The sequence below is a fragment of the Copidosoma floridanum genome, unplaced genomic scaffold (assembly GCF_036245765.1).
Source record: "Copidosoma floridanum isolate Cflo_tuat_1 unplaced genomic scaffold, Cflo_Japanese_pri ptg000019l, whole genome shotgun sequence".
NCBI lineage: Eukaryota > Metazoa > Arthropoda > Insecta > Hymenoptera > Encyrtidae > Copidosoma > Copidosoma floridanum.
In genome coordinates, this window is record NW_028321896.1 from 9,144,472 (window position 1) to 9,156,867 (window position 12,396).

Consider the following 12,396-nt stretch of genomic DNA (forward strand, 5'->3'; position numbering starts at 1 on the left):
ACCTTATCATTTATTTTGCGATAACGTGAAATCATGTTGCGCGAGAAAAAAAAAGGAGTAAGTAGTAATGCGACGTCTATTGCCACCTTTTTTTTTCATCATAGCGCTGACCTGGATTTACGACGTTTCTATTTTTGCCTGATAGAAATTTTACGATATTATTGCTTTTATACAACTGCCGTGATTTCTTCCGGAGCACCTCTTGTTTTATGGTCCAAGAGAAAGGATCGTGAAAACAAGCAGCGTATGGATTTTTTTTACAAATTTGTTGTTATGCAAGCACACGCGCGAATTTCGTCTTTTTTTTCGTACAACCATTTTCGAAACGTATATGATTTTCTTTTCTTTTATTTTTTTTTTTTTTTAATGCAATATTTGGGACTCCTATACTGTTGATTTATTCAAGAGAGTAGAGAAAAAAAATACAATTACTAGCATAGAGATAGACATAGACATTGTGGATGTTAACTTACCAGCATCTATAGTCATAATATGTACAGACATATAATTAGGAAAATGATCTAAGCCTTTAGTTATGCCTCTTGGTAAAAATCACTCGACTGACTGGCTTATGCTGTTGATCTTGTCTTATCGCATCACACATAGATTCACAGTGAAATACTATTTCGTAATTTCATTCAAGTGTATACGCATTTACAATAATAGAGACGATGAATAATCAATTACGTAACTATAAGTTGCGTTTTTGTTATTTTGTAGCTTCAAGACGTAAAAGATAGTTGATTTAACAAAAAGCTTTAAAAATTTTTTTTTTATAAGAAATAATTTTACTTCAAAACGATTGTTAGATGAAAAAAAATAAAATAAAAGAAGAAAAAACGGATTCAAAGTACTGCGAATACTCATTATATTATTAAAATAAAGCATCTTCTATTTAGAGCCGTTATTTCATTTATTAAATGCAGCTTTCCAAGAGCTGATTCTTCTCTTACACAGTTCAAAGCGTCAAGTCGAAAACACTTGTAATTTGTTTTGATAAAAATATTACTCACTGCTGCTGCTCACCAACACGAATCTAACATTTTTAGAGATTTTGTCGCTGATATCAAGTTTACAAGGATAGTATTAAGTAGCATCCCTCATCAGCGATTGTTCGTCACCAACTTTGTAAAAAAAAAATAAGGCTTCTTTATTTGTACTCCCCATTTTTTCACCAACTTGAGGTACTTCCTACTGTTGCTATGGACCAAATTGTCGGCGATTTTTCCATGTAATTTCTTTGCCCAAATCAACTGATTGCGCAAATGCCATAAGCTTGACTCTCGTATTTATTTTTAAAAATAAATAAAGATTCGGTGTTTTTGTTTCCCAAGCGAGAGAGTGTTTTGCTTTTTAACATGAAGAGATTGTAGACATATTTCTACAAGCCTATGTGAGGAGCCTTATTTTTTCGCGATACCTGTATCTTTTAAGTTATTGTGAGATAAAACAATAACAATGACGAAATGTACATCTCACAAGTTGAACGTGTAAATGGATCTTGCATAAGAACATTTTGTTTCTCTGATTAAACTTTTTTGATTTTTTTTTTTAATATTAAACAAACGGGAAACTGTTATGGTTAACTTGTTTATTGTGTGATAAGGTAAGGGTCAAAAATTTTAATAACACAGATGTTCAAGTGGAATTTTTTATGTTTTATTTACACAAACACTATACAAGGAATATAATTAAATTAGTTCATCTTTTAAAAGAATAAATATTTTCACGTATAAACTTAATTATAATGTTTACTTAAGAGCGACAAGAATTAGACTTTATCAAGTTTTTAACTTGTTGAATAACACTAGGACTGATTTTTATGATTAAAATATTTTTGTGTATTTTTAGATTATTAAATATAAAACGTAGACTATGTAACATTAACGAGATCAGCCTTAAAATATTCTAACTCTACATTTTTTTAACAGATTTACTAAACGTAATGTATATAACAAAAATACAAACACATGTATGGTAGAAGGATCCTATTTTTTCGATTCGAAAAAAATTTGTAAAATTAAAATAAAATAGTTTGATTGTATAAAATCAAACCACAGTATGCTTTACAATCTAATTCATGTGATCATAAGCATATTTTAAAAAATTACAACATGACTTGAAAAATCTGATTTTGTTACACATAAAATGGTTTTTTTTTTCTTATCTTTTTTTTAAAATCTGTAAATAATTTTTAAATCTATTTAACGCAAAGTTAATGGATAATGTTTAAAAATCACTATTGCGTTTTTTGTAAACATTTCTAATAAAAGTAGTTCACGCTATTGATATTTTCATTTAAAAATAAAAAGAAATCTACAAGTGTTGAACCTTGCATTTACTAAAAAATACTGTACTTCATACTTTGTACAAGATTTTTTCTTCTTCAAGAGTCAAATGTTAGATGAGGAGCATAATTTAAATTTCAATAACATTATTATTATTATCAATTTGCCGATATATATAAATATTTAACATTTGCAGAACATGATCATTGATCGTGTCATAAATTTTTTCTATTGAATTAGTAGTTCTTTCCAAAGCACAAAAAAAAGAAAGAAAAAAGTTTTTGATAAATATTAGTAATTTCTCTTAAATTAATTTTCTTTGTACTGCTGAAAGGACTGTACTTCACCCGTTGTAATTGAATCGAGAATCCAAATTTCTTTTAATCCATTCGGACCTATTTCAATATCGGCTAGATCGGAATATTCCGTGATTCTTCCTCCAGCTATTTTAACTAATTCTTTTAGTACCGGTGCCGGAGGTGATGTTCCATTTTCGATGTAAATTAGGCCACACGTAACAAATAATTCCGGCACATAAGCTTTTCCAAACAATTGCCGATCTTTACGGTTTTCCTAAGAGAACAAAATAAAATAAATAAACATCATCTCTCATTTCAATAAAATATAATTTATCAACTTTTAAAATAATCTTACCTGCACCGCTTTCGCAAAATGCGACATTTCATACGGACTTGGATCTAGCCACTTTCCACTTTCTAACGATTTGAGAGCCCATTCTAAGCTTAAAAGCCAGCAGCCTCGCAAAATACCTTTTAATAAATTTATCGTGCGCACACCCGTGCTAATAACATGCGTTGTTCGAGGTGTTACGTTTAATTCCAGAACCGCAGAGCCCAAGGCTTTTATCACAGATTTAACCAAATCCTTATCTCTGAAATAAAGAAACAAAATTGTATTTATGCTAAAAATGCTTAAACTGTTGTTAGATTTCATTGCTATTCATGATAAAAGCAATTTTACACACCCTCGTGGCAGTCCAGTAACAACAATAACAATCCTGTGGCTTTGGCGGTTTTTATCTTTTCTCAACATATTTCTCAAGTCAAATTCTTTCATAGAATCTCGTTGAGTCATTCTTTGAATTCGTCGATCCTCGTCCTGCGTCAAATTATCTAAGAACCTTGCATTTATTTTTTTGACAACAATTTTTTTCCTTAACCTTTTCCTTTGTTTCTTTTTCTTTACTACTTGTTGTGGATCGATTTCTTCAGGTTCATTCTCATAACAGAGTTCCGGACTAATTAATGGCTTATTTTCATCAACAATTTCTGGTTTTTTCGTTAACGATGCATGGCGTTTCTTAGTCTTCCGTTTTTTTGCTTTTGGTCTTGGGTCTTCTCTAATCTCTTGTATATCAGAGGGAGAGAAGGAAATTAACGAGTTATCTCGTAACGCATATAATTTACGCTTGTTTGCTGATTTTTCGTTTTGTCGCTGTTTACCGAGTTTGTTGTTTCTTTTTAATTCGTATTTGTTATTTGATTTTTCTTTGATACTCTTATTTTTGTTTGATTTATCAAGAGCTTTCGTCACGTTTATAGATTCTTCTATAACCACTCGTTTTTTATCTTGCTCCGATTCATTTGAAGATTCATCAGATGAGTAAACAAGAATTGTATCCATCAATTTAGGGCTTGACGGCTTTTTACTTGGACGAATACTTTTACTCCTAGAATAAACGATGGTGTTTGTTAAGAGGAAACAATAAAAATGATATGAATAACTCAGGAAAATTACAATTATTTACCTTTTTGAAGATGTTTTTTGTGTCTTGTGATGAACTGTTTGCACATCAAAGTTTGTATTGCTACCATCATCACCAACATCATCTTCTTCATCATCGTAATCATTGTTATCTGATAAATCAATGAATTTTTTAGGATCTATGGTATTCATTGCAATATTATTTTTGATGATTGTTTTCAGTAAAAGAGAACGACTAGCAGGATAAGGAGTTGTTTCAACAATACTAGCCTCGTTGCTCATGTTCCCAAATCTTCTTGATTTTCTTGATGTACTTGCGCGACTGTATCTAGATTTAGAAGATTTTCTTGTATTATACAATGGAACATGTTCAATATTGGTAGATTGTCTTTTTACACTGGAATCTGTGCCATCCACACCGAGAATTTTTTTTCTCTTAGAGTCACTGATAGATTTAGATTTACTTTTTGGGCTTGGTTCCCTGGATTCATTTTTCTTGGATTTAGAAATATTCCGTAATCTCTCCATTAGAGATATACCTTCTTGATCATCATCACTATCGCAAGATTGATTGTTTGAAGAATAGGTACTTACTTCGCTTTGATTATTATGAGATGTAGTTTCTTCTATCATTGTCACCATCTTATTAAAGTCCAAAACATTGTGAGCAACTGGTGACTTTCTGACTGAATCCAAGGATGTATTTACTTGCAAGGAAGATCTCACTGTGCTAATACTAGGCTGTCTTGATAATATTATTTTATCATTGTCTCCTTTTTCTTGATTATTAGTAGGACTTGATTTCTGGTATGCTACATTACTGTTTCCGTTTTGTTTATTGTAATCTGTACTTGGGCTACCGGATATTTTATCACTTCTTTTTTCCATTTGATGCTTGTTTTTCGTTGAGTATCGAGGGAGTAACAAAGATTTTTTAGGCTTTGCAGTAGGAATAATAAATGTACTTTGACGTTGAACCGTCGTTGTATTGTTTTCTTCAACCAGATTTTTAGAGCTTATTTCAGTGCTTGTCGAGTTGTTTGGTGTTTTGTTTTCTTTCTGTGCAATACTGTCCACAGAAGTAATTCTATCAAGCGAAGTATTTACATTAAGCGATGTTCTTATAGTATTGACGCTACAATCTTCCTGATAATCATTACTGCTGTGAGCTTTTTCAACTACAGGTAAATTACTATTTTTGCCTGTATTTTTATTCAATTGAGTACTCAATTGCGAATCATTCTGCAAAATACTGATACTATTAAGTTTTAATGATTTGCGGATCTCATTTTGAAACGATCTACGAACAATTGGCATGTGAGATGAAATTGTGGTAATTTCCATGCATGATTTACTTGTAGAATCATCAATGTTAATGGTTTTGCTGTTATCTTTACTATTATCTACATATATTGTGGGACAACTTTTGTCTGAATCACTTTTTTTTTCAATGAGCGAAGACGAAATCAAAGGTTGTTTGTTAAGAAAGCTTTCTTCCGATGAAATACTTGTAAGTTTCTTTTTAAGAGTTAGAGAAAATTTAGATCTCTTACCTTGACTTAGAATTGGACTCCCAGATTGGTTAATAAAATTTGATACAAGAGATTTTTCAGCTTTTTCACTACTACTCTTATCAGCTTCGTTTGGCTCATTCAACTTTGGACTGCTTAAACTTTGAACTAAATGCAAGTCTGATACAGTTCTGTTGGAATCAGTGGTACTAACAAATAATCTTGCAACTGGAATTCTAGCTCCAGTGTCACTGATTCTGCTAATGGATTTATCATTTTTACTTCCATTGTCACTAAGCCTTATTTTCTTTGGTGTGCTTACTATACTCTGATTACAATCCACATAACAGTCATCATTGTCACCGCCATCATTTTCATGCAACAACAAAGCTTCTTTCTCTTTAGATTGGCATTTCATAGCATTAACTTCAACTGGATGTTTGTTTTTACCATCTCCTGACATGACTATCTGTTGATTTTTACCAATGTTTACCTTAACACTCGGCGTTCTTTGATCCCGCAATTCATCCAGCTCTGGTTCTGCGATAACAGGCGAGTGTCCTGTCAGAATTTCCGAAGTTTTGATGGCAAGTTCATTCTCCTCGTCAAAGAGAGCTTTAGTTTTGCTCATAATGGCATCTTTGAGCTGCATGCAGCTTTTGTTGAGCTGCAGCTCCTTTTCCTCTATGACTATCCGAGTATTGCTTCGGGCTTCTTTTGACTTTTTATTTACATTGTTTTTGTTACTAGATAGCGGACGTCGGTTGGCAGCGTCGATGACTGTAACATTTCCAACGCTCCCAGGCGTCGTCGCAGTGTCTTCACTTACCTGATGGATCACGGCAATTTTTCTTATCTTACTCGGAGTTTCCACCTGCAGTACCTTATCGTTTTGCGCTGCACCAGACGAATCCACCGCAGCGTCGTTGTCGTAATCATCGTTGTTGTGGGTTCTTTCGGTGTCTGACAGATTGGACACGAAACTGAGGTTCACTCGCAAGGAACTCCGACGTTTTCTGACTAAGTAGCTATCATCCTGATTAACGATCTCTTTTTTTCGCACGATTTTTTGTATCCGCTTGATACGTGGTCTCGCCATTTTTTTAACGCACTTTATTCTTGTATACGCGATACATTACACGGATGTAAAAATATATCTGCTGTTTCAATATATTTGTACTAGCGCAATTTAGGTGGGTTCCAATTAAGCACATGCATTTATTTCTCGTACCACTGTCATTTCACCTTTAAGAATAATTTGCGATAATTATAAAGACACAATGCAAACCGAGCGAGTTGAAATAATCATTAATAATTAAGTGGGGAAGGGGGTTAGGGTACATATGTGTGTATATAATACACAGTGTGCAATTTTCAAGTTTGGACCTGCATACTGCACACTCGATCAATCGAACTTCTTAGACCATCGAGATATCGACGACCTTTCGATATCTCGATCACTTGTTTCAACGCTGTGATTGGCTAATCATTTCGGTCGGAAAGACCAATCAATGCACAGAGCGCGTCGTTCAATCGTGTACAACATATAGTGCAGGTAAGTAACCGGAGACAACGAGAAAGTTAACGAAACATGATATAATGATAAATAATCGACAAAGTAAACAGAGAGTTACATATTTCATAAGATTAATCAAATATATTGTATTATGTACAACACATCTCTTGATGATAATGGATTTTAGCTTGGCGTTTGACTTAATCTCAATGCAATGAAAAATTGACGTTCAACATTTGCTTAATTTATCATGGGATGAAAATTTAAACCAATCACTTTTACTTTAAAAATAACGAAAAAGAGTATGCATAACAAAGTATTGGGATAAATTAGATAAATCATGAAAAGAGCCGTTTTATTTCACTACGAAGCATTTGAAAATTAACTTCTTTCCCTATAACTTTCTTTTTTTGCATCCAAGCAAGCCTTAGGCCCCTCATCCACATGTTATTACTGGGGTTCTATTTATACACATCGATGATCTCAAGCACAAAGGATCCTTCGGGCGCTCAAATTTGTACTTTGCGCCCATAGTGACGTAACGTAGAGATTTGCGCGCAAGATCAGCGTGCATTGTTTTAGCGGATAATTTTTGAAATTCGAATTTTCGCTCTCGCAATGCTTGTCAACGAAGCTAGATCACGACAACGCGTTTCCGCGACCGTTTTCTCGAGAGCGCACATAAAAACGCCCACCATGGCGCCGAAAGCAAGCACCAGAAAGGCCGGAGCCACCTCGTAGATGGTCAACGGAGCGATAACGACGATGTCGGTTCGGCATCGTGGAGTCCTCGCCGCCCATTTCTGGATCAATCTCGAGCGCAGGCCCGTCTCTCTTACCCTGGCAACGCTGAAAGTCCAATTGTTTGTGCACCGATGCGCGTAAATTTAAAATACGTACGAAAAAAAAGAAAAAAAAAATCTCACCCAACTCTGGTCATTTCAACGAACGAGCCGTTTCTCGCCGACAATATGCACGTATCGGTGGGCGGTACCAGGTGAACAAACGTCAATTGGCACACGTGCTGGTTGTCGAAGAGCCTCTCGATTTTCGGGAACGCCACGTTCACGTCAATGTGGTACGCAAAGTCACCCTGTAAAATCCGCCTCACGCCCACGTCAGCCGGCATGAATTTCTCGTCGTCGGGTATCTTGACCCACCTCCGATTGTAAAACTGCTGGCCCTCCCAATCCGATCTCTGAAAAAAACAAAAAGTATAACCAACAACGAGCCAAACTTGTTTAATTGTTACGCGTGAGAGCGCCCAAACAATGAGACGATCTCACCTGGATGTAAAAATTGAAGTAGAGTATCGGCTCGGCTCCGAATTTCAAATCGGTCTTTGCGAGCTCGTTCAGCGAGTCGTTGATTTTTTCCAGGGGCTCGCTCAGCCGGGCCGACACCACACTGGCCGAGTAGTAGTTGTACAACAACAGGCTGAACACCATCGTTTGCAGCAGGGCTATGCGAGTCGCTGCTTTCGTCGCTTGCAGATCGGTACCTGCGACCGTTACAACGATCGTACATTTTTCATGGAAACCACTTTTTTCGACATATAGGTACCTTGTTGGCACAAGCTGCCGATTGCAAATAAAATAGCGTCCGAGTATCGTTGGAAATCGTTGCTGCCGCACTCGACGACCAGCACGGAGGCGAAGACACACACCACCGCGATCGTGAAGACGATTGTCAGGTACCACGTCGCGCTGGCCAGGGGTCTGAGGAAGTGATTGACTTTGATCTTCTTGGACGGCGTCGTGCGGAACATGAAACACGTGCTAAAATGGAAAATTAATCATGTTTTTTTCCCAAATACTACCAAGACGATTTTATGACATTTTATACCGGAGTGGCCATACGGGACTCGCGGAAACGACATCTATTCGCTCCGGCGTGTAAATAGCCGTATTGACGATCAATTCGACTTCTCTGTTGCTCATCATTTTGATGATCGGTCCGTTGCGGTTTGCCACCTTTTTCGACTCGAACGGCTTCAGTTCTATTCTGTACATCGATTGAATATATATATATATTGTATACGTACATATTTTTCAACCGCTCAAGCACCGATTCCACATACTCACGTGAAATTAAACAAATCGGCAATCGCTTCCCACACTGCAAATGTGAATTTCGGCATGGTGTCGTTTTGTTTTCCGGCGTAGTCGTGCAGGTAGTCGTACATCGATGTCTCGTTCGGTTTATCAAACACCTCACAAGTATTGAGCGCATTATTTTTTTATTATGGAGTTAATATGCTCAAACGAGAAAAAAAAAATCGTTTCCAAGTACCAGAACAGCCATGCGCAGCAGCATGCCGTGATAATTGGACCTCCTCGAGAGTTTGGTTTGGGTCAAAACAATGTGGAGACCATTGGTGCTGTTCCAATGGCCCAACAACGTGACGTTTAATATTCCCTGGCGATACTTGCACAAGTTGTAAACGTCATACATGACGAATCCGTCGTTACCAGCAATGGCTAATACGAGATCAGTAGATAGACTGAATTCGGTGTCGTTCAACATTTCGATCGTTTCGTTCAGATCGTCTCCTAAAATTAGCCAATTGTGCAGCTCGCCGTAGAGAAGCAGTTCTGATGCCTAAGAATTTCAAATGTTGTTGTACGCACGAAATAATGTTTTTTCTCTTTCAATAAAATTTTTTGCCAAACCATGCAATGCATCATTGTGCTAAAGTAATTATTTAAATTACCATTTATAACATAGTGTTAAACAAAAATTTTTTTTTTCCAACAAAACCAATGCAGCAACATGTGAAAGAAAAAAAAAATAATTAAAGCACTGATAAAAACCATTTAAACATTTGTTTGTTATTACTTTAAGATAAACTTTAATGCCGTTATGTGGTGTTTCTGTGGTCTAATGCATAACGCATACGTGACAACATCCATACAAAGTATTGCACTCATCAGCTGCAAAAAATTGTAGCGATGAATCGCAAAAATTTGTTTGCACCTTAATGAGGGGGAAATAATAAAAATTTCCTTTTGTTCCGAATCCGTCGAAGGTCTTGTTAAGTAATCATCACTCCTACTGTAGCGATTATAAAGCATTGCGTATAGGACTTTTGACATTGTCGGTACACATACTCGTACACACAATTAATGTAATTGTAACGAGGAAAGAATTTGCGGGAATCCCAATTTGTAATTAAAATCGGGAGGGAAACAAAAAAATCGAAAATAGATTTTCATGAGAAAAGGCGTAATTAAAAATCACCTGTGCCAGGAGGTTCTCGTTTTCCTCGGCGCTGTTGCACCTCGAGTCTAAAAATATTCCAAGCTTTCGATGCATCGTCGACAAGTACGTGCGTAACGTCACTTTATTCTCGCGTAACTTATCCACCGTAGAAAAAATGTCGACGCTGCTAAAACTTTTCACTAAATCATTATTATCTACAAAAGAAAAAGATCGTCTCAAACATCACAAAAGCCGAGAGTTTCACTAATGACCATATACAGTTGCGCTCACCTTCGTTGCTGTTGCAGGAAAACCCAGCCACGTGATGAGCTACTTTGTACTTGAAATAATCCACGACGAAGTGATTATCCGAGTGGGCAATCGATAACTCGATGACTTCAAAAATTATTATGATTTTATAAATCATGGTAAAAAAAAAAAAAAAAATTTCAAGTCAAACGTACGGAAAACCGTTACTGCCGCAACACATATTGGCCCAAGCGATATACTTACTTACAAAACGATGCCGTATCGTTCGTGCGGACACAAATCGACCAATGCATTATTTAACGTAAATGATTACGCGATCGTCTACTCGTTGTGGCATGTGTCCAAACTTTGACTTGGGATTCCATTCTTACATCTGTTACATATCGAATCACACTTACGGTGACTGTAATGAGCCTCGTTATCCAATGCAACCGAGTATGAATATGACAATCGTGTAAATACTGATACATGTATAAAATATGTAGCACGTGTAGTTTCGTTGTACAAAAGTACGTTTCTTTATGCAAAATGTAAGAGTATTCGTCATTCAAAGACTTTATTATGTAGCACATTTTGATTTTTCCCACCGTTAGGTATAATGGCTCGGATGTGTTTTCAAATTGTCAATCGTACACGTGAAACCTTTTTTAATTACACACCCTTACGTAACAAATTACAAATGTACACGTGCACGTAAGAATACGGTGTTGAGGTATTTATAACTGTTCGATCCACTACTTAAAAGTGTACTCCTTAAAAGCGCTGATGTGTATCTTTTAACATTTCATTACTTTGTAACGTATACTTTGTATAATATGAATAAGCTGTACGTGTTGCACGCACCATGAAAAAAAAATTTTCCTACGTTTTTCGTTGATTTGCTCGATACAACAGGAATGAATTGCTTCGTGTACACTTTACGATAATCACTTGGTGTGAAACTTGTAGAGGATTTTTAATTCTCACGGTTATTCTTTTTTCTTTCTCCCAACAAACCGGGTAAATCTAGATGAACTTTCGATCGTTGCTCCTTTTCTTTGAAATTCAATTGTTTCTTTTTTTTTTTTTTTTTTTTTTTTTCGTATATGTACTTGCACAGTGGAAACTACAAAGCGCTTGTAAATATTCATGTTAAATTAAAAAATAACAACAAGATTTTATGTTTGAAAGACTTTTATTTGTTATTGTTATTTATTTTTTTCAACATTAAAATACACAAATGATACTCTCAAGATTAGTAAAGTGTTAAATGTCAAACAGTGTGTGTATGAAGTAGGAAAAAATCCATGATCAGCTCTCCTCGTAACTTTGCAAACCTTATACTGTCTGGTACAATAGATCACAAGCCTGTACTATATGCTCAGTAAAAGTCAATCAAAACAATTAAATATGTATATATATAATACTTAGCATTTTAAAATTATGCTAGTAAAGTAAAGCCAATATGGAAGAGAAAGAAATTAAGATATTCTGTATAAGTACGTATCCCCCCCCCCCCGACACACAATCGATTACACCATCATCAGCACGCCTATTACCCATATAAACACTTAAACCTAACATTGTAGTGCATTAAATCGCATCGTGACGGTGTAATCGTATTTGAATTCTCAAGAAGCACGAACGATGTAGAAAAAAAGGCTCTCCCGATCTTTTCTATGTACAAAAAAAAAAAAAAAAAAAAAAGAAAAAAAAAGAAAAAAAAAGTTTCAGTAAAAGCAAAGAAACGCTCTCGCGACTCGCTGTGATAATTATTAGAGAGGACGATATATAAGATGTAGCAAGATGCAAACATACACCCAAGTATGCATATGCCGCTCGCGTAACGGTATTTCAGTTGGCCACTCGCCTCCTTGTTGCCTCTCATCCTCTCTCAAGGCGCACG

At 35.7% G+C, this 12,396-nt stretch overlaps 2 protein-coding genes across 2 annotated transcripts; both read right to left on the reverse strand.

Moving 5' to 3' along the window:
• Window positions 1-1,653: 1,653 nt before the first annotated feature.
• MCPH1 (Microcephalin) lies at window positions 1,654-6,835 on the reverse strand. The gene is made up of 4 exons (XM_014359452.2): window positions 4,057-6,835; window positions 3,274-3,978; window positions 2,943-3,180; window positions 1,654-2,861 (listed from the first exon to the last, which is right to left on the reverse strand). The coding sequence occupies exons 1-4, from the start codon at window positions 6,621-6,623 to the stop codon at window positions 2,598-2,600; spliced, it is 3,774 nt and encodes a 1,257-aa protein (XP_014214938.2). The 5' UTR covers window positions 6,624-6,835; the 3' UTR covers window positions 1,654-2,597.
• A 783-nt stretch (window positions 6,836-7,618) lies between these two features.
• On the reverse strand, window positions 7,619-10,326 carry LOC106644070 (ionotropic receptor 75a-like). The gene is made up of 8 exons (XM_014359417.2): window positions 10,281-10,326; window positions 9,333-9,641; window positions 9,125-9,252; window positions 8,886-9,044; window positions 8,604-8,818; window positions 8,327-8,541; window positions 7,967-8,238; window positions 7,619-7,889 (listed from the first exon to the last, which is right to left on the reverse strand). Exons 2-8 carry the CDS (start codon window positions 9,564-9,566, stop codon window positions 7,619-7,621), a joined length of 1,494 nt encoding a protein of 497 aa, XP_014214903.2. The 5' UTR covers window positions 9,567-9,641; window positions 10,281-10,326.
• Window positions 10,327-12,396: the final 2,070 nt, after the last annotated feature.